Below are 23,958 nucleotides of genomic sequence, written 5' to 3' on the forward strand. Positions count from 1 at the left end.
CCTCTTCCTCTGCCTTCTCCCATGTACACTCACCCTATCTCTCTCTCTCTCTCTCTCTCTCTCTCTCTCTCTCTCTCTCTCTCTCAATTTCAACGCTCCTCTTCCTCTGCCTTCTCCCATGTACACTCACCCTATCTCTCTCTCTCTCTCTCTCTGTCTCTCAATTTCAACGCTCCTCTTCCTCTGCCTTCTCCCATGTACACTTCATCTACCTCTCACTTCTCGTTTAATCTTGCTTTCCCCAATCCTCCACATGAAAACCTACCTTCCTCTCTCATCTCCCTCTTTCTACCATTACCTCTATATTTTCTCCTTCTCTTATCCCACCCAACTCTCTTCTCGTCTCTCCGTGCATCCCTCCAAACCCCTCTTCCCCCACCACTCGTATTTTTTCTCTGTGTCCTCCATCCCCGTATCCCCTCCTCCATCCATCCTCCCTTACAGGGCACCACCTCTCTCCACAGACTCTGAAATGGAGGGAGTATCGTCGAAAGAACCCATTAGGGGTGGAGAGGTGTTCCTTGGGGGGCTCTGCAGGGTCAGGCGATCTGCCTCTATCAGGCAGTCTGGACGGGAACGGTCGTAGGGGCGGGGCCGTTGGTCAGCGAATTACACGACGGAACGTGTTTGACTTCCCTCCGGCCTCTAGTGGACACACCCCCCTGGGACGACTCAATGGTGTTCATATACTACTAACCCTATTGATCAGGCGCTGTGTGTGTGTGTGTGTGTGTGTGTGTGTGTGTGTGTGTGTGTGTGTGTGTGTGTGTGTGCGTGTGTGTGTGCGTGCAGGGCCGTGCACAGCCATTTTTTTTATTTTTTAAATATTATTTCTTTAACACCACAATCATCACAAATTGTAAGCCAGCTAGTTACACTGCCTCCTAAAGACGTGATTGACATCAGGAACAGAAGGTGGGCTGTCAGCTGATGTTGATGATTGATGTAAATATGCTAGTTAGCTAGCTACTATATTTCTTTACTGATTGTGAAGGTGCACTATCAGCTGATGTTGACGATTGATGTAAATATGCTAGTTAGCTAGCTACTATATTTCTTTACTGATTGTGAAGGTGGGCTGTCAGCTGATGTTGATGATTGATGTAAATATGCTAGTTAGCTAGCTACTATATTTCTTTACTGATTGTGAAGGTGGGCTGGCAGCTGATGTTGATGATTGATGTAAATATGCTAGTTAGCTAGCTACTATATTTCTTTACTGATTGTGACTCATCTTCAATGCTCTTAAATAATAACTTCATACTATAGCCTAATATTCATAATTGTTTAACTAATGGTATATGACTGGCTTGTATGTATATTTTAGTATTATGTGACTGACCAGCTCGATTCGGACTTATGTAGCAAAATTTGAAACTGTGTTTTTTACATTGGATAAAAGTAGCGACTCAGAGCTACAAAATGATATATCATACACTACAGTTGAGGAACAATGGGAAAGTAATTCTGCTTTGAAAGTTGATCAACTTGTAACCTCACTTTTGAGAAAATGGCCCTTGAATATTTTGGTACCTACTGGAGAGCTCTTCTTTGTCTACACCCATTCAGCATTGTTCACACCCTCTTAAGCTTTAGCCCCACCCATCTCTTTAAGGATTCACATGTGAGGCTATGTACATTTCAAGGTTAGTTTGTACAGTGGTTCCTCCTTTAACAGTTGCAAGTTTACGCCGCCATACTTTGAGGTAATTTGTGGTTTAGTACGGTACCCTGCATCACCTCTTCATTGCTTCAGACCACCACAAGGGGGAGTTAGAGCACCGATTATGCTTTTGGGTCCTACTGTGTCTCTAACTGACAATGAATGGACGACAAACCTAAATAGAAACTGATAATTGTGCACAACTTCAGTGTTACTTACTAAAACTGTTGTTACACTAAGGTTTTTATAAAATTATTTTGGTCTTACTGTAGTACTGTAGGCCACTCCCGACCAGTCACATTGTACACGCCTGAGTGGTGCAACGGTTTAAGTGCAAGCAATGTTGCTACAGATGCTGGTTCAATACCCGTGCTGGCCTTGACTGGGAGACCCGTGAGATGACAGTAGGTTATTGTTTTTTCTCTATCTAAAAACAGAAATAAATCATTCAAAATAACAAACAGGCTTTATTTACAAATTAGTAACAGTGTCTCACCCCATGTTCAAGAATGGCCTTTTTCTCGCTCATTTTAGGTCATTTCGAAACAAAATCATCCCCCACCCCGCCACACTGGCAACACTTTAAGGGGCATTTAATGGTGCTGACTAGGGAAACCTTCCCACTGTTCTGTCCGTAGTGCCAGTCTGCACCTTCAAACTAAAGCAATCTTTATGCTTTCATTAATAAAATGATGATAAAAATACTCCCAATGTTTATTTAGTTATGGATCCATAATAAATTACTATGGGAATAAATATTACTGAATTACAGAAATATCCTCCAATCCTCAATATGTAATTATTGGAGGTGAGTCACATCATATTTTTTTATATCCTACCGTAGGCGACATGAGTCTCACTAGTGTTGAGTAATATGCTGTTAAAAGTGGTGTAGGTCTTATTTATTTAAAGAGCATATTTGAATATACTCCCAAAGGGTTTTTGTTTTCCTTGTAATAGAAACACCATAATATTAATCGAATGAATTAAGCAACTACCAATCAAACGTTTGGACACACCTACTCATTCCAGTGTTTTTCTTTATTTTGACTTTTTTCTACATTGTAGAATAATAGTGAAGACATCACAACTATGAAATAACACATATGGAATCAGTTAAGAATTCTTATTTACAAGGACAGCTTACTCCTTCCTCGCCGTTGGGGAATTGAACCCCGGTCTCCCACATTCTTCAGTACAGCTATTATTGAAGGCGTTCAAATGCTTCTCAAAGATGCCCTCTGGTGGTCAAACTAGTACTAATTAACATTAATGGTACCAGTGGTTGGCGTTAACGTGCATAACGTGCCATAGAATTCTGCGGCACCATGCTAGCTGCGCCGCAGTACGCTGCAACTTTTAAAGGAGGAACAACCTACAGGTGTGTTCGTAAATTTAATCTGGAGTGCCAGAGTGTGCTCTGGGAGTTTGTAAACTCAGCGTTGTCAGATTGTTCTGTTTGTAAATTTAATCTGGAGTGCCAGAGTGTGCTCTGGGAGTTTGTAAACTCAGCGTTGTCAGATTGTTCTGTTCGTAAATTTAATCTGGAGTGCCAGAGTGTGCTCTGGGAGTTTGTAAACTCAGCGTTGTCAGATTTTTCTGTTCGTAAATTTAATCTGGAGTGCCAGAGTGTGCTCTGGGAGTTTGTAAACTCAGCGTTGTCAGATTTTTCTGTTCGTAAATTTAATCTGGAGTGCCAGAGTGTGCTCTGGGAGTTTGTAAACTCAGCGTTGTCAGATTGTTCTGTTCGTAAATTTAATCTGGAGTGCCAGAGTGTGCTCTGGGAGTTTGTAAACTCAGCGTTGTCAGATTGTTCTGTTCGTAAATTTAATCTGGAGTGCCAGAGTGTGCTCTGGGAGTTTGTAAACTCAGCGTTGTCAGATTGTTCTGTTCGTAAATTTAATCTGGAGTGCCAGAGTGTGCTCTGGGAGTTTGTAAACTCAGCGTTGTCAGATTGTTCTGTTCGTAAATTTAATCTGGAGTGCCAGAGTGTGCTCTGGGAGTTTGTAAACTCAGCATTGTCAGATTGTTCTGTTCGTAAATTTAATCTGGAGTGCCAGAGTGTGCTCTGGGAGTTTGTAAACTCAGCGTTGTCAGATTGTTCTGTTCGTAAATTTAATCTGGAGTGCCAGAGTGTGCTCTGGGAGTTTGTAAACTCAGCGTTGTCAGATTGTTCTGTTCGTAAATTTAATCTGGAGTGCCAGAGTGTGCTCTGGGAGTTTGTAAACTCAGCGTTGTCAGATTGTTCTGTTCGTAAATTTAATCTGGAGTGCCAGAATGTGCTCTGGGAGTTTGTAAACTCAGCGTTGTCAGATTGTTCTGTTCGTAAATTTAATCTGGAGTGCCAGAGTGTGCTCTGGGAGTTTGTAAACTCAGCGTTGTCAGATTGTTCTGTTCGTAAATTTAATCTGGAGTGCCAGAGTGTGCTCTGGGAGTTTGTAAACTCAGCGTTGTCAGATTGTTCTGTTCGTAAATTTAATCTGGAGTGCCAGAGTGTGCTCTGGGAGTTTGTAAACTCAGCGTTGTCAGATTGTTCTGTTCGTAAATTTAATCTGGAGTGCCAGAGTGTGCTCTGGGAGTTTGTAAACTCAGCGTTGTCAGATTGTTCTGTTCGTAAATTTAATCTGGAGTGCCAGAGTGTGCTCTGGGAGTTTGTAAACTCAGCAATGTCAGATTGTTCTGTTCGTAAATTTAATCTGGAGTGCCAGAGTGTGCTCTGGGAGTTTGTAAACTCAGCATTGTCAGATTGTTCTGTTCGTGAATTTAATCTGGAGTGCCAGAGTGTGCTCTGGGAGTTTGTAAACTCAGCGTTGTCAGATTGTTCTGTTCGTAAATTTAATCTGGAGTGCCAGAGTGTGCTCTGGGAGTTTGTAAACTCAGCAATGTCAGATTGTTCTGTTCGTAAATTTAATCTGGAGTGCCAGAGTGTGCTCTGGGAGTTTGTAAACTCAGCGTTGTCAGATTGTTCTGTTCGTAAATTTAATCTGGAGTGCCAGAGTGTGCTCTGGGAGTTTGTAAACTCAGCAATGTCAGATTGTTCTGTTCGTAAATTTAATCTGGAGTGCCAGAGTGTGCTCTGGGAGTTTGTAAACTCAGCGTTGTCATATTTTTCTGTTCGTAAATTTAATCTGGAGTGCCAGAGTGTGCTCTGGGAGTTTGTAAACTCAGCATTGTCAGATTGTTCTGTTCGTAAATTTAATCTGGAGTGCCAGAGTGTGCTCTGGGAGTTTGTAAACTCAGCGTTGTCAGATTTTTCTGTTCGTAAATTTAATCTGGAGTGCCAGAGTGTGCTCTGGGAGTTTGTAAACTCAGCGTTGTCAGATTGTTCTGTTTGTAAATTTAATCTGGAGTGCCAGAGTGTGCTCTGGGAGTTTGTAAACTCAGCGTTGTCAGATTGTTCTGTTCGTAAATTTAATCTGGAGTGCCAGAGTGTGCTCTGGGAGTTTGTAAACTCAGCGTTGTCAGATTGTTCTGTTCGTAAATTTAATCTGGAGTGCCAGAGTGTGCTCTGGGAGTTTGTAAACTCAGCGTTGTCAGATTGTTCTGTTCGTAAATTGAATCTGGAGTGCCAGAGTGTGCTCTGGGAGTTTGTAAACTCAGCGTTGTCAGATTGTTCTGTTCGTAAATTTAATCTGGAGTGCCAGAGTGTGCTCTGGGAGTTTGTAAACTCAGCAATGTCAGATTGTTCTGTTCGTAAATTTAATCTGGAGTGCCAGAGTGTGCTCTGGGAGTTTGTAAACTCAGCGTTGTCATATTTTTCTGTTCGTAAATTTAATCTGGAGTGCCAGAGTGTGCTCTGGGAGTTTGTAAACTCAGCATTGTCAGATTGTTCTGTTCGTAAATTTAATCTGGAGTGCCAGAGTGTGCTCTGGGAGTTTGTAAACTCAGCGTTGTCAGATTTTTCTGTTCGTAAATTTAATCTGGAGTGCCAGAGTGTGCTCTGGGAGTTTGTAAACTCAGCGTTGTCAGATTGTTCTGTTTGTAAATTTAATCTGGAGTGCCAGAGTGTGCTCTGGGAGTTTGTAAACTCAGCGTTGTCAGATTGTTCTGTTCGTAAATTTAATCTGGAGTGCCAGAGTGTGCTCTGGGAGTTTGTAAACTCAGCGTTGTCAGATTGTTCTGTTCGTAAATTTAATCTGGAGTGCCAGAGTGTGCTCTGGGAGTTTGTAAACTCAGCGTTGTCAGATTGTTCTGTTCGTAAATTGAATCTGGAGTGCCAGAGTGTGCTCTGGGAGTTTGTAAACTCAGCGTTGTCAGATTGTTCTGTTCGTAAATTTAATCTGGAGTGCCAGAGTGTGCTCTGGGAGTTTGTAAACTCAGCATTGTCAGATTGTTCTGTTCGTAAATTCTGAACACTCGGAGCATTCAGAGCGAACACTGGACGCTCTGCCCGATAAGTAGGGTTGATCCGGGCATTCTGTCCTGACAACAGCAGTCAAGCACCCAAGCTAACTGGCTAATGTTGGCTAGCTTGCTAGCTACTTCCAGACGCAAATGAAAGAACAGCTCACTTTGACCATTTTACTCACCCTAGCAGAGCTGGTTAAGCTGTTTTTATGTTATTCAGAGTGTTGTTGGGGACTGCAACTGTGCTGTTGGAAACAATTTAATGACGCTTTTTTTTGCCAAAGTTTCCTGACACCAGCCATATTCAACGGGTTTTGAGCGTTTGTAAATTTGTCAGTTATTCTGTGTTCTGACACACTCAGACGAGAGTTCTCTGAAATCGGAGTAGATAGCCAGAGCGACATTCAAATGGCGCTCCTGTGAAGTAGTGACGCGCGACATAGCGCCTAGTTTCCTGAAACGAGACACATATGGTGGTTAGCCAGAGTCCAGAAAGTGAGCATGAGAGGGGGTTGACCTGGGGAGCTCTGAGGTACCAGAACATGAGAGGAGGTGACCTGGGGAGCTCTGAGGTACCAGAACATGAGAGGGGGTGACCTGGGGAGCTCTGAGGTACCAGAACATGAGAGGGGGTTGACCTGGGGAGCTCTGAGGTACCAGAACATGAGAGGAGGTGACCTGGGGAGCTCTGAGGTACCAGAACATGAGAGGAGGTGACCTGGGGAGCTCTGAGGTACCAGAACATGAGAGGGGGTGACCTGGGGATCTCTTAGATATTTTATTATCTTATCGATTACAGTCTTCCATTAATGTATTATTACCTCGTCAGTCTCATTCCTGAATGTCGCAAACCCTTGGACATATGTACCAACCCTAGCATAGATCATGAATCAGGCTTCATTATTTATTTACTAACTAACTAACCAATCACGGAATTACATAAACACACACACACAATAGTCATACATTGGTTACTCACATGATACACTGAAAAGTCCCAAGGAGGGCTAAACCGATATGATGGCTTTGTAGACAAAGGAAAGGGGTGGGGGCAGTTCAAGAGAGGGAAACTGAGTGGACCCACATACATACAGTTGACTACACTCATGGAAATGCTAATACTTTGAACATGCACAGCCGCTCATTCGAAAAGAAATTGCAATTTACATATTTACAGGTGTTGTGCCTCTCTGTGATCGCCGGTTCTTCTGCTGCATAGTGAGTCAACAGAAAGTCTCTGGTTTGTCCACCAGAGATCAAAGTCTTTCGTAGTTGTAGCTTGTTATAATGGATACGTCGGGCGTATCATTCGGTCGTTCGATAATGAATGGATCTTTCAGAGTACCATTGTTCTTAGAATTGATCTGTTAGAATAGATGCTTGCGGTAGTTGTCGGTATCCTCATCTTAGACTTACGCACATTTTCAGCTGCAGACTGGTAAAGCTGCGTCGAGGACTTGCTCCTTCTGTGGCAATCTATTGGTTTCTATTGTCTAAACCATTTTGCAACATCTGGCGCCCGCCTTAGTCTGCTTGGTCTATAGAGTGGTAGCCATTTCAACGTGGGAACCCCGTCCCTGCGTTCTCTTGACTAAATGTACATTTTGTCACGAGTCCTTTTATTCCCTCTGTGGAAAGGGGTCGTTCCATGAAGTTTGGGTATAGTCTCTGTGCGTGGCCACTGATAAGTTACTATGAGAAATAATTATAATTTAGCGGACTAAGATCACATTAACTTTCCAAAAGTATTCTTGTGCTTAATCATTTATTTGATACAACGTTCAGATGCAAATCCCATAATTGAGTACTGTATACAAACAAAGAAACATGAATGTGTTTCTCCTGTCCTTCATTAGGTCACAAAATGAAACAAACAGTCCTTAAAGTGTCCACGGACCGGTTCCACATTCTCAAAAAACATCCTCCAATTTTGGGGATGTAGGAGTTTTGGCAAGTCCCTCTCTATGTCCCACAGTCACACATTCCAATCCCAATACTACGGTATTTTACGCCCGCCATAACGCTGCCACCTCCACCTCTCCCCCTCTGCGGGAGAGAGAGAGCTGTAGTAAGAGCCACTGTAACCTGATCCTTCACATCTTCACAGGAGAGTCATGACACAGGGCAGCCTGGGAAAAGGGCAGAACCGGGCACACGCGAGCTCCGTACAGGTCAACGGACAGGGTAAGGGTAGGGGCTGGGGTGAACTTGATGACGTCAAACAACAACTTGGGGTCAGTAGGTTCAGAAGAAAAACAACAAAAACTGTATACAAAAAAAAAATAATAATTATACCACCACTGAAAAGGGCATTTGGCGAGTGGGAGGGCAAAGTGGCAGGTGCTGGGCACAGGTAGACCCTATCTGTGCACGTGCCTGTGTGTGTGTGCGTGTGTGTGTGTGTTTATTCATGTATAGTGTCCAAAGACATCGCTGCCAGTGTGTGTGATGAGTGTATGTCGAGCATGTGTGTTTTCTCATCCTATGTGTGTGTGTACTTATCCTACATGTGTGTGTTCTTATCCTACCTGTGTGTGTTCTTATCCTACGTGTGTGTGTTCTTATCCTATGTGTGTGTACTTATCCTACGTGTGTGTGTACTCATCCTACGTGTGTGTGTTCTTATCCTACGTGTGTGTGTTCTTATCCTACGTGTGTGTGTGTCCTCATCCTACCTGTGTGTGTACTCATCCTACCTGTGTGTGTACTCATCCTACCTGTGTGTGTACTCATCCTACCCGTGTGTGTACTCATCCTACGTGTGTGTGTTCTCAGGCCAGTCTGTGAAGCAGCTGCAGCAGTACTACAGTGACTTCCTGCCAGACTACTTTTCCCTGACCGAGCGTCCTCCAGAAGAGTTCTGTCTCTCTCCGGATGCCTCCTCTTCCTCATCATCCTCCTCTTCCTCACAGTCCCACATCGCTGTGGACCTGCAGCAGAAGAGAGGTGAGACAGCCACTAGGAGTGGTGTAGTTTGTGTGTGTATGTATGTATGTATGTATGTGTGTGTGTGTGTGTGTGTGTGTGTGTGTGTGTGTGTGTGTGTGTGTGTGTGTGTGTGTGTGTGTACGTATGTACACTACATGAACAAAAGTATGTTGACACCTGCTTGTCGAACATCTCATTCCAAAATCGTGTGTATTTATATGGAGTTGGTCCCCCCTCTGCTGCCACAGCAGCCTCCTCTCTTCTCTTGAAGGCTTTCCACTAGATGTTGGAACATTGCTGCAGGGACTTGCTTCCATTCAGCCACAAGAGCATTAGTGAGGTCGGGCACTGATGTTGGGTGATTACACCCGGCTCGCAGTCAACGCTCCAATTGTTCGAAGGGATTGAGGTCAGAGTTTTGTGAAGGCCAGTTAAGTTCTTCCACACCGATCTCGACAAACCATTTCTGTATGGACCCTTCTTTTTGCACTGTTACCACAAAGTTGGAAGCATAGAATGGTCTAGAATGTCATTTTACTCCTTCACTGGAACTAAGGGGCCTAGCGTTCTCCTGGTATCCACAGCCCCAGACCATTATTCCTCTTCCACCAAACTTTACAGTTGGCACTATGCATTCGGGCAGGTAGCATTCTCCTGGTATCCACCAAACCCAGATTCGTCCGTTGGACTGCCAGATGGTGAAGCGTGATTCATCACTCCAGAGAACGTGTTTCCACTGCTCCAGAGTCCAATGGCGGCGAGCTTTACACCACTCCAGCCGACGATTGGCATTGCGCATGGTGATGTTAAGCTTGTGTGCGTGTGCTCGACCATGGAAACCCATTTCATGAAGCTCCCGACGAACAGTTATTGTACCGACGTTCCAGAGGCAGTTAGGAACTCAGTAGTGAGTGTTGCAACCGAGGACTGACAATTTTTACACACTACGCGCTTCAGCACTCGGCCGTCCCGTTCTGTGAGCTTTTGTAGCCTATCACGTCACGACTGAGCCGTTGTTGCTCCTAGACATTTCCACTTCACAATATCAGCACTTACAGTTGACCGAGGCAGCTCTAGCTGGGCAGAAATTTGACTTGAACTGACTTGTTGGAAAGGTGGCATCGTATGACGGCGCCACGTTGAAAGTCACTGAGCTCTTCGGTAAGGCCATTCTACTGCCAATGTTTGTCTATGGAGATTGCATGGCTGTGTGCTCGATTTTATACACCTGTCAGCAACGGGTGTGGCAGAAATAGCCGAAACCACTCATTTGAAGGGGTGTCCACATACTTTTGTAAATACAGTGTATGTATGTATTCAAATAACTTGTTTCTTCATTACATTCATTGTTTGATCGGGAGAAAGCCATGCATAAACGATGAAGCGTAGCCTTCAGTCATATCACATCGAATGGAGAGAGAAGGTAATAAAGACTACATTATGTACAGTATTAAAACCCTTTGACTGCTCCTCTTTCCCTTTACTGCTGTATACAGTGTGGAGTCTTTCTCTCTCTCTCTCTCCCCCCTCTCTCCCTCTCGACATCCCTTTCTCTCACTTTCTCTCTCTCCCCCTCTCTCTCTCTCTCTCACTTTCTCCCTCTCGATATCCCTTTCTCTCCCATCTCTCTCTCCCTCTCTCTCTCTCTCTCTCTCTCTCTCTCTCTCTCTCTCACTTTCTCCCTCTCGATATCCCTTTCTCTCCCATCTCTCTCTCCCCCCTCTCTCTCTCTCTCTCTCTCCCTCACTTTCTCTCTCTCTCTCCCCGTTTCTCTCTCTCTCTCTGAGTGTGTGGGTGTCTCTAGGCCTTTGATGTCGGTACTGAAGGGTCCTTCAATCGAGCCCCACTTTAACTCCCGCTGGGGACTCAGAAGCTTCTGGAGCTATTAGAAAGTGTCTGTAATGGAAAACAGAATGTTGACTCCAACCCATCTTAAAAGCCCTACTGTTTAATATGCCACAAACAACATATACAGTAGCATGCTGTGTGCATGGTAGCATACTGAAGTAGATAGTTAATGAAGAAATGTCCCTCTACTTTCAAGCCTTGCGAATGAAAGTTTTCTGCTTTGAGGTTGGCCATTGGTGACTATCTGACTGTCATTGTGGAAAATGGAAAGAGGATGATAACAGTCAGATAAAAGCAGGTGACTGTATTAGACCATACTTACTGCTGAGAGGCTGTTTGACATGTGAAGTGCCTCTTGTAATTGACTACCTCTTTACATTCCTCCCCCCTTCTTTTCTCTCCCTCTCTCCCTCCTCTCTCTCTCTCTCTCTCTCTCTCTCTCTCTCTCTCTCTCTCTCTCTCTCTCTCTCTCTGTCTCTCTCTCTCTCTCTCCCTCCTCTCTCTCTCCCTCCTCTCTCTCTCTCTCTCTCCCTCCTCTCTCTCTCTCTCTCGCTCTCTCTCTCTCTCTCTCTCTGTCTCTCTCTCTCAGGTTTAGTCAAAGCCATCAATACAGCGGTAGATTTAATCGTAGCTCATTTTGGCACCAGTCGGGACCCTGATGTGAAGGTATTTTACTGTGTGATAATACTGTTCTATTTCATCCTTTTGGTTTCTATAGTAGACTGTTGTTTTTTTTTACAACATTACAATGTTTATCTCTTTTCATAAATAAACGGTTATGTCAATGTATTTTTTCTCCCCCTTTCTCCTCTCTCTTGTTGTCTTTCTTCTCTCTCTTGGTCACTCCCCCTTTCTCCTCTCTCTTGGTCACTCCCCCTTTCTCCTCTCTCTTGGTCACTCCCCCTTTCTCCTCTCTTGGTCACTCCCCCTTTCTCCTCTCTCTTGGTCACTCCCCCTTTCTCCTCTCTGTTGGTCACTCCCCCTTTCTCCTCTCTCTTGGTCACTCCCCCTTTCTCCTCTCTCTTGGTCACTCCCCCTTTCTCCTCTCTCTTGGTCACTCCCCCTTTCTCCTCTCTCTTGGTCACTCCCCCTTTCTCCTCTCTCTTGTTGTCTTTCTTCTCTCTCTTGGTCACTCCCCCTTTCTCTCTCTTGGTCACTCCCCCTTTCTCCTCTCTTGGTCACTCCCCCTTTTCCACTCTCTTGGTCACTCCCCCTTTCTCCTCTCTCTTGGTCACTCCCCATTTCTCCTCTCTCTTGGTCACTCCCCCTTTCTCCACTCTCTTGGTCACTCCCCCTTTCTCCTCTCTCTTGGTCACTCCCCCTTTCTCCTCTCTCTTGGTCACTCCCCCTTTCTCCTCTCTCTTGGTCACTCCCCCTTTCTCCACTCTCTTGGTCACTCCCCCTTTCTCCTCTCTCTTGGTCACTCCCCCTTTCTCCTCTCTATCTGTTGTTCTCGTGCTCCCGCTCTCTTCTCTGCTCTTGTCCTCGTTCTTCCTCTACCTTTTTTGAATTTCTTCTCCACCCCTCCCCCTTCCAGGCGAAGCTCGGTAACAGTTGGGTGAGTCCCAACGTCGGCCACCTGATCCTGAAGTACCTGTGTCCGGCTCTAAGGGAGGTGCTGGGGGATGGGCTGAAGGCCTACGTCCTGGACCTGATCATCGGACAGAGACGCAACCAGCCCTGGAGCCTGGTAGAGGCCTCCACACAACTAGGTAATGGTGATGATGAAGATGATGATGATGATTAGGCCATAAGCCCTGGCGCCTGGTAGAGGCCTCCACACAACTAGGTGATGATGATGATGATGATGATGATGATTAGGCCATAAGCCCTGGCGCCTGATAGAGGCCTCCACACAACTAGGTAATGGTGATGATGATGATGATGATTAGGCCATAAGCCCTGGAACCTGGTAGAGGCCTCCAGACAACTAGGTGATGATGATGATGATGATGATGATGATGATGATGATGATTAGGCCATAAGCCCTGGAACCTGGTAGAGGCCACCACATAACTAGGTGATGATGATGATGATGATGATAATTTTAAGGCCATAAGCCCTGGAGCCTGGTGGAAAGAGAGAGATGGTCAAAATAGCACATTCGGGACAAGGCAGCATGACCGGTGAACAGGTCAGGGTTCCTTAGCCGCCCGGCAGAACAGCAGAAACTGGATCAGCAGCACGACCAGGTGGTCAGGCCAGGTAGTCCTGAGGCATGGTCCTAGGGCTCAGGTCCTCCAGGAGGGGAGAGAGAGAGAGAGATATGATAATTAGAGGGAACATACTGTACCTAAGATCACACAGGACATCAGATAAGACAGGAGAATTACACAAGATATGACAGACTGTCCCTAGTCTCTTGGCACTGCGTCGTGCATAATGACAGCCCTTAGCCGTGGTATATTGGCCATATACCACACCCCCATTCGGGCCTTACTGCTTCATTAGAGGACGAGACGTAAGTGGGTGATTTTCATTATATTTTGATAATACGATGTTGGCAATGGTCTTAACAATGCTGATCAATGCTGCAATAAAAAATGAAATGTAGGATTATAATATAACCAGATAAAACAGTCTATGGTGTAGTAGTGGCTGGAGCAATGAGTTTCCTTTAGATTTGCCCAAATGGCCCGCCCAGCGAAGGACAAAGTGCCCTGTTGTGAAAACCTGGATGAGAAACAGTGATATGATATCATTCTGACAGGTTGGCATGCATTTTCCTGTTCTATTGGCTTTCTGTCAACATTCTTTCATTGTCGAGTAGCCACAGGAATGATCCTAGTTGTTATTAGCAACCCCATGGTAGTTATTTCATCTTTAATCATCTCCCTCCTCTTTCTAACGGATATTTCCATCTCCGTCCATGAAACCGCTCGCATGTGTGCAGCGCGTTTTAGAAAGGTGTTTGGGAACATTCACACGTAGGCCTTGTGTACATTGCAGTGCCTAAAATGTGAAGAAATAATAGTTTATCAACATTTTAAGGTAAACATTCAGAGCTATTTCATCAGCCTTATTAATTTATACGGGCGTACACCTCCACTACACTACTTTGATACGTATCAGTGGGGGTTAAGAAGTGAGTGGGTTATGTGGCGTATACCTGCGTACACCCTCCACTACACCACTGAATCGAATATTTAATTGTCAAGGTAACATTAGAATAAATCGTCTTACAATGCAGGAGTTTTAATCCCTCCCTCCCTCCCTCCCTCCCTCCCTCCCTCAGGCCCATCCACCCGTGTTCTCCACAGCCTGTTCTCCAAAGTGTCCCAGTACTCAGAGTTCACCAGCCACAGTATGAGACTCAACGCATTCATCTTCGGACTGCTCAAGTGAGTACACTCCCTCTATGTTACCGAATTCTGATAGTCATCACTAACAGTCCTGTACTCTGTGTCTCCCTCCTGTACAGTACTGTATCTCCCTCTCACTGTCACAAACCTTAAGGCTCTAACTCAGTATTGGTTTCCGTAGCGATACAAAGTAACTGACTCCTTTCTTGTTTATCTCTTGTGTTTTTCCCTGTTTCAGCTTGCGATCTTTGGAGTTTTGGTTCAATCACCTCTACACTCATGAAGGTATGCACATCTTAAGGGTTAAGGGTCAGACACACAGAGAAAATCTGACTGCAGATAGGTACTTAGCACCTCTGCCCAGTGTCGGCATTTAGCTTGTTGTGTAACCACAGATGAAATACTCCAGACCACAAGGTGGCGCAATAAAAAAAAGAAGGAAAACAGGTTACCAGTCAGCCGTGAATCAATACAATGTTTTAACGCACCAAGGACAGCACACATCGTTCTACAAAGCGCAGCAGGCCGGGAGAGCTCTGTAGATGGTCGGCACCATGGACAACAGCACGCAAAACCATTTATCGCAGCGCATGAAGTGCTCATTTAGCAGACAAATAGATCTACTGTATGTAGGAAAGCGCCCATTTGGTAACGTCTGATTTCTGATTGGCTGACCACGTCCACCACACATTGTTTTCTTTGCCTCACACAAGTCAACTAGGTCTGTTTTTTAACATCCATTACGAAATTATAATTCCTCAGTATCTGAAAATGTTTCCAACACTCCTGGCCTCGATAATCACCAAACCGTTTGAAAAGCTAAATATCGTGATCTAATGATCCCGTAAATCCAGTGTAAAAGTAATTTTAAAAAACATCTTTCTGTCCCGAGCTCACTGGCGCAGGAAACTCTTGAGGGCCCGGAATAGGCTAGTTAATACAATTTTGCATGTTCGCTAGCGATACCTCAAGTCAGGACAGATAGAGAGGCAGACAGGTGGAATAGAGAGCTGAATGTGATTTGAAATAATCAGAATTTTTAACAGGACATTTTCTAGTGTTTTCATTTGTTAGCTTCAGGCCTATGTACTGTATTTGACTTAGCTGACGATGGAAGTTATAGGCTTACTGCTGCATCTCTGAGTTCTATGCTCTCATGTCTTTAGTCGCCAACGGCTCACGGTGTATCAATGTGTCCATATGGCAGAACCTAATGCTCTCCGCATAGTCTAATTTTAACCTTTAGATTTGTATAATTTTACTGCATATTTGTACGGTTAACAACGTGACAATGATTGCGAGAAACAAAAACGTTATTATTGAAACTAAACTGTTCCGAGAAAATGTGCAAACTGGCCCACAGATCGGTAGAAATGGTAGGATAGAGCTCCCCCAAACTTTACTATTCATTACTATTACAGCCATTAAAACATTTGTAAATGCACAAGCGCGTGCACACATAAGATGTCCCATGAAAAAACATGCCTGTCCAACTGATTCTTTCTGGCACCGGGTCTGCATTCAATAGAACAAACTGATTCGTTCTGGCACCGGGTCTGCATTCAATAGAACAAACTGATTCGTTCTGGCACCGGGTCTGCATTCAATAGAACAATCTGATTCGTTCTGGCACCGGGTCTGCATTCAATAGAACAAACTGATTCGTTCTGGCACCGGGTCTGCATTCAATAGAACAATCTGATTCGTTCTGGCACCGGGTCTGCATTCAATAGAACAAACTGATTCGTTCTGGCACCGGGTCTGCATTCAATAGAACAAACTGATTCGTTCTGGCACCGGGTCTGCATCATGCATTCAATAGAACAATCTCATTCGTTCTGGCCCCCGGTCTGCATTCAATAGAACAAACTGATTCGTTCTGGCCCCCGGTCTGCATTCAATAGAACAAACTGATTTGTTCTGGCTCCGGGTCTGCATCATGCATTCAATAGAACAAACTGATTCGTTCTGGCCCCCGGTCTGCATTCAATAGAACAAACTGATTCGTTCTGGCCCCCGGTCTGCATTCAATAGAACAAACTGATTCGTTCTGGCACCGGGTCTGCATTCAATAGAACAAACTGATTCGTTCTGGCCCCCGGTCTGCATTCAATAGAACAAACTGATTCGTTCTGGCTCGGGGCCTGCATCATGCATTCAATAGAACAAACTGATTCGTTCTGGCCCCCGGTCTGCATTCAATAGAACAAACTGATTCGTTCTGGCACCGGGTCTGCATTCAATAGAACAAACTGATTCGTTCTGGCTCCGGGTCTGCATTCAATAGAACAAACTGATTCGTTCTGGCACCGGGTCTGCATTCAATAGAACAAACTGATTCGTTCTGGCCCCCGGTCTGCATTCAATAGAACAAACTGATTCGTTCTGGCTCCGGGTCTGCATCATGCATTCAATAGAACAATCTCATTCGTTCTGGCCCCCGGTCTGCATTCAATAGAACAAACTGATTCGTTCTGGCCCCCGGTCTGCATTCAATAGAACAAACTGATTTGTTCTGGCTCCGGGTCTGCATCATACATTCAATAGAACAAACTGATTCGTTCTGGCACCGGGTCTGCATCATGCATTCAATAGAACAAACTGATTCGTTCTGGCTCCGGGTCTGCATCATGCATTCAATAGAACAAACTGATTCGTTCTGGCTCCGGGTCTGCATCATGCATTCAATAGAACAAACTCATTCGTTCTGGCTCCGGGTCTGCGTCATGCATTCAATAGAACAAACTGATTCGTTCTGGCCCCCGGTCTGCATTCAATAGAACAAACTGATTCGTTCTGGCACCGGGTCTGCATCATGCATTCAATAGAACAAACTCATTCGTTCTGGCACCGGGTCTGGTTTTGTAGATGCTGATGGGAATGGTTTTGTAGATGCTGATGGGAATGGTTTTGTAGATGCTGATGGGAATGGTTTTGTAGATTCTGATGGGAATGGTTTTGTAGATTCTGATGGGAATGGTTTTGTAGATGCTGATGGGAATGGTTTTGTAGATTCTGATGGGAATGGTTTTGTAGATTCTGATGGGAATGGTTTTGTAGATGCTGATGGGAATGGTTTTGTAGATTCTGATGGGAATGGTTTTGTAGATTCTGATGGGAATGGTTTTGTAGATTCTGATGGGAATGGTTTTGTAGATTCTGATGGGAATGGTTTTGTAGATTCTGATGGGAATGGTTTTGTAGATTCTGATGGGAATGGTTTTGTAGATGCTGATGGGAATGGTTTTGTAGATTCTGATGGGAATGGTTTTGTAGATTCTGATGGGAATGGTTTTGTAGATGCTGATGGGAATGGTTTTGTAGATTCTGATGGGAATGGTTTTGTAGATTCTGATGGGAATGGTTTTGTAGATTCTGATGGGAATGGTTTTGTAGATTCTGATGGGAATGGTTTTGTAGATTCTGATGGGAATGGTTTTGTAGATTCTGATGGGAATGGTTTTGTAGATTCTGATGGGAATGGTTTTGTAGATGCTGATGGGAATGGTTTTGTAGATGCTGATGGGAATGGTTTTGTAGATTCTGATGGGAATGGTTTTGTAGATTCTGATGGGAATGGTTTTGTAGATTCTGATGGGAATGGTTTTGTAGATTCTGATGGGAATGGTTTTGTAGATGCTGATGGGAATGGTTTTGTAGATTCTGATGGGAATGGTTTTGTAGATTCTGATGGGAATGGTTTTGTAGATGCTGATGGGAATGGTTTTGTAGATTCTGATGGGAATGGTTTTGTAGATTCTGATGGGAATGGTTTTGTAGATGCTGATGGGAATGGTTTTGTAGATTCTGATGGGAATGGTTTTGTAGATTCTGATGGGAATGGTTTTGTAGATTCTGATGGGAATGGTTTTGTAGATTCTGATGGGAATGGTTTTGTAGATTCTGATGGGAATGGTTTTGTAGATGCTGATGGGAATGGTTTTGTAGATTCTGATGGGAATGGTTTTGTAGATTCTGATGGGAATGGTTTTGTAGATTCTGATGGGAATGGTTTTGTAGATTCTGATGGGAATGGTCAGATTTGGATATGCTTAGTGCATGTCGTTGGCAGTGAGGAATGATAGGACTGCGTCAGTGTTGAGATCCATGGCTAACTCAGGATACATTGTGCGGAAAGAGAGGAACTCATTCGCAACTTCCTTAGGCTTGGAAATGTCTTCCAAGTAGAAACGTGTGAGCTCAAGCATATTATTTTCTTCTTCAGGGTGCTCAGAGCGCTGTGGTTTGAGCACAAAGAATAGTCGTGCCATTTCTCTGAAGCCGGCATATCAAACTGCCCCACAAAAACATCAAGTATGCAATAATATACATCAGCTTCAAAGCGCCTTCTGCTTTCCAGAATTGGGTCGTCCTCTGTATCCTCGTCATAAAAACTCTTCCTCTTACGCGCTCTCTTCTCTGCAAACTCAGTTTGCATTGTTTTCTCGGGCCAATCTGTTTCTCAGTGTTCTCCCATCTTGTCGTAGGCCTCATCTGTGAGCATCTGTCTGATCTCAACCATGCAGGTGTCAATGAGATCCACTCAGTGTTTACATCTATCCAATCCTTTTGCAGATAGTTAGCAAATATGTACATCTTCTTTAGTAAACTGTTCCAAAACACCAACATACATTTTGAGAGCGTGCCGTTGGCTTTAGAGGCCGACTTTGGCGTTGTATGGTTAAGGTGTTTTATTCAGCGCAGAGCTTCAAGGATCTAGGTCAGGCTCTGAACAACCGCTTCTCTGGCCTGTTTCCTGCAGGCCCACCTTGTGTCTGATAGGCTCTGCAGGGGCTCCCGAGTGGCACAGTGGTCTAAGACACTGCATCTCAGTGCAAGAGGTGTCACTGCAGTACCTGATTCAAATCCAGGTTGCATCACATCCAGCTGTGATTGGGAGTCCCGTTAGGCGGTGTATGAAAATAAGAATTTGTTCTTAACTGACTTGCCTAGTTAAATAAATAAATAATACTATTTCAGAGTGAGAACAGCTCCCTGCAAGTGTTCCTGTTCCAACTGAAGTATTTTAAACCTTGGGAGGCTAGAAGCAGTAGGTAAACAGGGTCTTGCAGCGTTCATTAGAATGAAATGTATGTTGTGTGCTCAGCAGTGCACATAGAAAGCCTTGTTCTTATTTATGTTTGCCACGGGCGCGAGGCCATGCTTCATTTCAACACCCGCCCCATTAGCCACTGTCAGGCTAGAGCACTAACAACAGGGGTTGGATGTTCCGTGTCATCTTTACGGTTGTCTTGTTGCAAGGACAACGACGAGGAGAAGAAAGTTGTAAGTGGAACACAGAATGCAATTCATGTTTTCTTATTCTGCCTTTCCTCGCGTTTTAACCGACTTGTACTTTCTATCAATTGTCCACCTGAATGTAACTTAGCAATAAACATGGTAGGCTACACGTCAATCAAATATGACAGGCCCCCCCAGCAGTAGCCAACCAGCAGCAGCTGTAAGTCCCAGGGGGCCCCTCAAGGGCGTATAGTGACAGACACAGCTGTACATTGCTATATAAAAATAAGCAACACCAGCTCAGACCAATTCCAGGTTTTAATTTAATAATGTAATATATCAATTCCGACAATGCTTTATAGTGTTAGAAAATGTTTTTCCTCCGGTTTGTTGGTACATCACCCCCCCCCCCTCCCCAGCTCCACGTAGCTAACTAGTGATCTAGTTAAACATAACAACAAATCTTTCTTCAAGCACAAAACTCGTCAGCTCGATGTAAAATATGTAAAGACTTGTATTATGCAGCTTTATTGTTTTAATTTGAACAACGAAGAAGATGCTGGATGACACCGGGAGAAGAAGTGCACTTTTTTTTCCATTTTTGTTGTCACTTCTCTTGCCCCCCCCCCCCCCCCCTTGTGGAGTTTTGTGCTCTCTGATTGGCTTAAAGCTCAAGTTTTCGACCACTGCCGAGCATTGCAATTCTACAAGTAGAAACGGCAGGTTCGTCGGTACGCAGCAGGTACGTCTGTTGTTCTAGCAAGAGAAAGAACAGCCTCCTACTGTACTAAGTACCCTGTCGGCCATCAGATTTCTCAGTGTTTCTGACCTCTTAGAGAGAAAACAGATACGATTACAACCCATGTCCGGTATGCTTCTGCTGATCTCAGGTCATCATTGTAAATGCGAACTTCTTCTGATTTAAATAAAGGTTAGATCAAATAAAAGTCTAACCATTGTTTGTTCCCCATCCGTCTCTCTCCACCGGTCTTCCCCAGACATCGTAGCGACCCACTACCACCCATGGGGTTTCCTGCCGTTGTCCCAGAGGCCCTGCCAGCCTCTATTCGAGGAGTTCCTTCTCCTCCTGCAGCCTCTATCCCTGTTGCCCTTTGACCTTGACCTGCTCTTTGAGCCCCGATTGGTCCAGAAGGGCCAGGAACACCGTAGACGCAAGGAGCAGCTCTGCTCCGCCTCCACCGGCGAGGACCTGGACCAATCAGCACGCTCCACCTTCCAGCTCATGAGGGGGTGGAGCACAGAGTCACGGAGGGCGGAGTCTATGAGAGATAAAAGGGAAGGGAGCGGGGCGGGGAAGAGAGAGAGGCTGGGTCTGAGACGAGAGGGAACATGGCCTAGGATGGAAGGGGTTGGAGAGAGAAGGAGTAGAGAAGGGATGATGCAGAGGACAGGGTCTAGGAGAGAAGGGGCGGGGATGGATCGTTTAGGAGCAGGACTTTTAGAAGCACAGCCAATGACGACGGAAGTAGGGACAGGGTTTGCCAATCTGTGGAGGGAGAGTGGGAGGGGGAGGGGCATAGTAAAGAGAGCAAAGGGAGTGGGAGGAGAGAGCCAGAGGGAAGGGGAAAGTGAGGGAGGGAAGGAGGAGAGGAGGAAGGAGAGAGAGAGGGATTGGGCGGAGGAGGGTCGTCAGCGGCAGGAGCGTGATCGCCAGGCGTGCTGGTGGTACCAGCTCATGCAGAGTTCCCAGGTCTACATCGACCAATCAGCTCAGGGGGGCTCAAAGTTTGTCAAGACTGAGAAGAGGAAGAAGTCTGCGGAGAGGCGGAGCCAGCTCCCGCCCCCCAGGGAGGGCGTGCTGGAAGGGGCGGAGTCTAGCCAGGATGAGGAGGGTCTCAGAGAGAGAGGGAGAAGCAGGAAGAGCAGCTCCAGCTCCAGTGGTGAGTGGACGGGGTCCAGGGGAAGAGGGAGACTCTCCTGGATGGGGAGTCCTCCAGAGTCGCTGCTCACCCAGGACAAGGAGAACGAGACGGAACTGGGGGCCCCAGTGACAGGAGCACCTGAGGCCTCAGTGGCCCAGCCAGCGGCCCAGGCTGAGTGTCCCTCCCAGGGCCAGGGCATGCGTTGGGGTAGGCTGTTTGGGTCCAGCATAGGAGGTGGTGGCACCCCCTCCAGGCCAGAGCAGAGATCAGCCAAAAGTCAGAGCAGGTGAGGGACGTGAAGTGATTTAAACTGGTACAGATGATACAGTAATAATTTACTCTTTATTTTAATGACCCTTTTAAGCATTTGCTGAGTATTAACCAAGACAATAATTTAGGACATGTACTTCAAAGATTACAATAAATTATTTGACACACAATTTTGCAAGGAATTTTCCATATTGATTTGGCTGTGCTTTGTTTGTCCCTCCCAGGCTGCCGTCCGGCTGGCTGACAGGTCTGGACATGTCCGTGCTGGACCTCGTAGCTCAGACGGTGGGGGTGGGGACAGGTAAGAGGGTGGAGCCTTCAGCTCCTATGGCCCCTCCCACTCTGAACCAACCCTCTCCACCTCTTCAGACAGCACAGGAGAGCCACACCAAACAACCCTGGTAAGGTCATACTTAATAAATGTTTTTATTCAACCAATATTTCAGCAGGATGCAAATAAAAAATACAGGATACAAGCTACGTATACAAAATACAATGACACATATTTTTTTCTCCCCCCCCCCCCATCCCAGTGAAGTACGAGCCCTGTGCCACCACATAGCCACGGAGCCTGACCAGCTGAGTTTCCAGAAAGGGGACGTACTGAGGGTCCTGAGCCGGGCCGACTCCGATTGGCTCCTCTGCTCCCTGGGGGCCCAGCGGGGCCTGGTGCCTTTCATCTATGTTACCCTGAGGGGCATGGAGGACAGTCAGGTGCCCCAATGGCCTCAGGGACCACACTGACCTGACAGACTCAACTAGGGTTCCAAAATTCTGTTTTTTCAGAAATCACTGTTGGGAGATTCCTGGAATCAAGAGGTAATAAGGAGGAAATCTGTGATTCCTCCAACCGGGATTTCTGGTAAACCTAGGGATTTTGGGAAAGTTAGTCTGAACCGAGGGGCCACCGATTTTGCAACCCTAGCCCGAACCGAGGGGCCACATTAAGGAAGGGAGAGTGGGGAAAGGAGGAAAGGACTCAGAGGACCAAATATGGACACAGTATATATTCACTGGGTGGATACAAGACGATGGATACTCATGGAGGATGCTGATATGACTGATATGACTGGTTTAAAGTGTAATTATTGTACTGTGGGATGAAACACAGACAGATACAGACACACACACACACAAACACACAGATGTAAACATGCATGTATGTACATATACATATACACACAGGCGCGAACAAACAGACTTCTCTACGCATGCATCTACACTAAACTCATGCATGCATACATTCAGACTATACTCACACACACGCACGCACACACACACACACACAAACCAAAACAAACCAAAACAAACTGTATGGGAATACCAAACAGAGACACATGGCTAGCTACAGAGACTGCCTCAGCTCAGCCAATATATATATATACCACACCTAGGTGTGCTTTACTTTACCATGCACCAGAACTATACTCTATCAATCACCTAGCTGTGCTTTACTTTACCATGCACCAGAACTATACTCTATCAATCACCTAGCTGTGCTTTACTTTACCATGCACCAGAACTATACTCTATCAATCACCTAGCTGTGCCAGACTTAGAATGCAGATGCTAATGCTAAATGCTAGTGCAAATGCTAGTGCTAGTCCTTGTCCTAGTGCTAAATACAAGTGCTAGTGCTAAAGCTAGAGCTAATGCTAGTGCTAATGCTAATAGAAAACTTCAGGAGACTGGTTAAAGGACTTGTCATTAAATGTATCCACACTGACATCATGCTACTTGATTTACTTAATTAGCACAGAGTACCCCTGCTTTGTAGTAGGATGCTAGTATGAAAAGTAGTGTTGTTACAAAACAGAAAAGAGAGAAAAAATACAATATTGTTTGTGTGATCTATCTCTGGGTGTGTCTTCTGACAGCTGTCGTCGTTTCTCTGTGTGGGCTAAATACAAATGGACAGACAGATAAACCGGTTTGAACTGGCTTCATTAATTCCTCGTCATCTGCAAATTCCTGATACTCATCATCTTGGTAACACAATGATTTTGGATGGACTTATAAACCTGACTGATTGGACAAAGCCAACAACATCCTCTGGTTCCTCCCTTCACTTCCTGTTTTGGTGGATGGGATGAACTGACCTATCACTGCAGGTGTTGGGAAGGAAAAGGGTGGAGCCGGGCCTAGTGCATGTAACCTAGCAACAAACTGACAATGTTTTTGTGTCTTTTCAACTCTTCTTCACCTCTGTTAGAACCCCAAAACCCTAGCTCCTCCCACCTGCTCCACCCCTCTCTCCTTTATCCAATAAAACTGCACAGCTTTCAGGAGGATACTGTACCTCTGGTACAGAGAAAACGAAGATGTTCAAGAGACTATGTATGAGCTGTATGTGTCTATATATATATATCCAGACTGTAAATGCATATACAACTTAATTATTTATTGATTAACGACTAATGACGATATAATTTATTATCGTTGAGGAAAACCGTGTAGTAGAGGTGGATAAAGAAGG

The 23,958-nt window shown here is 45.2% G+C and overlaps 1 protein-coding gene across 3 annotated transcripts in view; it reads left to right on the forward strand.

The window, feature by feature from the left end:
* The window catches only part of LOC110535128 (AP-4 complex accessory subunit RUSC2), a 50,245-nt gene extending 26,836 nt beyond the window's left edge, over positions 1-23,409 (forward strand). For 2 of the 3 annotated variants that reach the window (XM_036936449.2, XM_090191221.1), the window contains 9 exons: positions 445-678; positions 8,786-8,956; positions 11,376-11,452; positions 12,324-12,498; positions 14,022-14,127; positions 14,327-14,373; positions 20,328-21,498; positions 21,707-21,883; positions 22,016-23,409. In XM_036936449.2, coding sequence (XP_036792344.2) covers positions 445-678; positions 8,786-8,956; positions 11,376-11,452; positions 12,324-12,498; positions 14,022-14,127; positions 14,327-14,373; positions 20,328-21,498; positions 21,707-21,883; positions 22,016-22,226 — 2,369 coding nt within the window. In that variant the 3' untranslated portion in view covers positions 22,227-23,409. The remainder of the gene's footprint in view (positions 1-444; positions 679-8,785; positions 8,957-11,375; positions 11,453-12,323; positions 12,499-14,021; positions 14,128-14,326; positions 14,374-20,327; positions 21,499-21,706; positions 21,884-22,015) is intronic. The other variant, XM_036936450.2, reaches the window with a different exon arrangement.
* Positions 23,410-23,958: the final 549 nt, after the last annotated feature.

This window comes from Oncorhynchus mykiss, chromosome 11 (genome assembly GCF_057628025.1).
Source record: "Oncorhynchus mykiss isolate SJ-2025 chromosome 11, ASM5762802v1, whole genome shotgun sequence".
Lineage (NCBI taxonomy): Eukaryota > Metazoa > Chordata > Actinopteri > Salmoniformes > Salmonidae > Oncorhynchus > Oncorhynchus mykiss.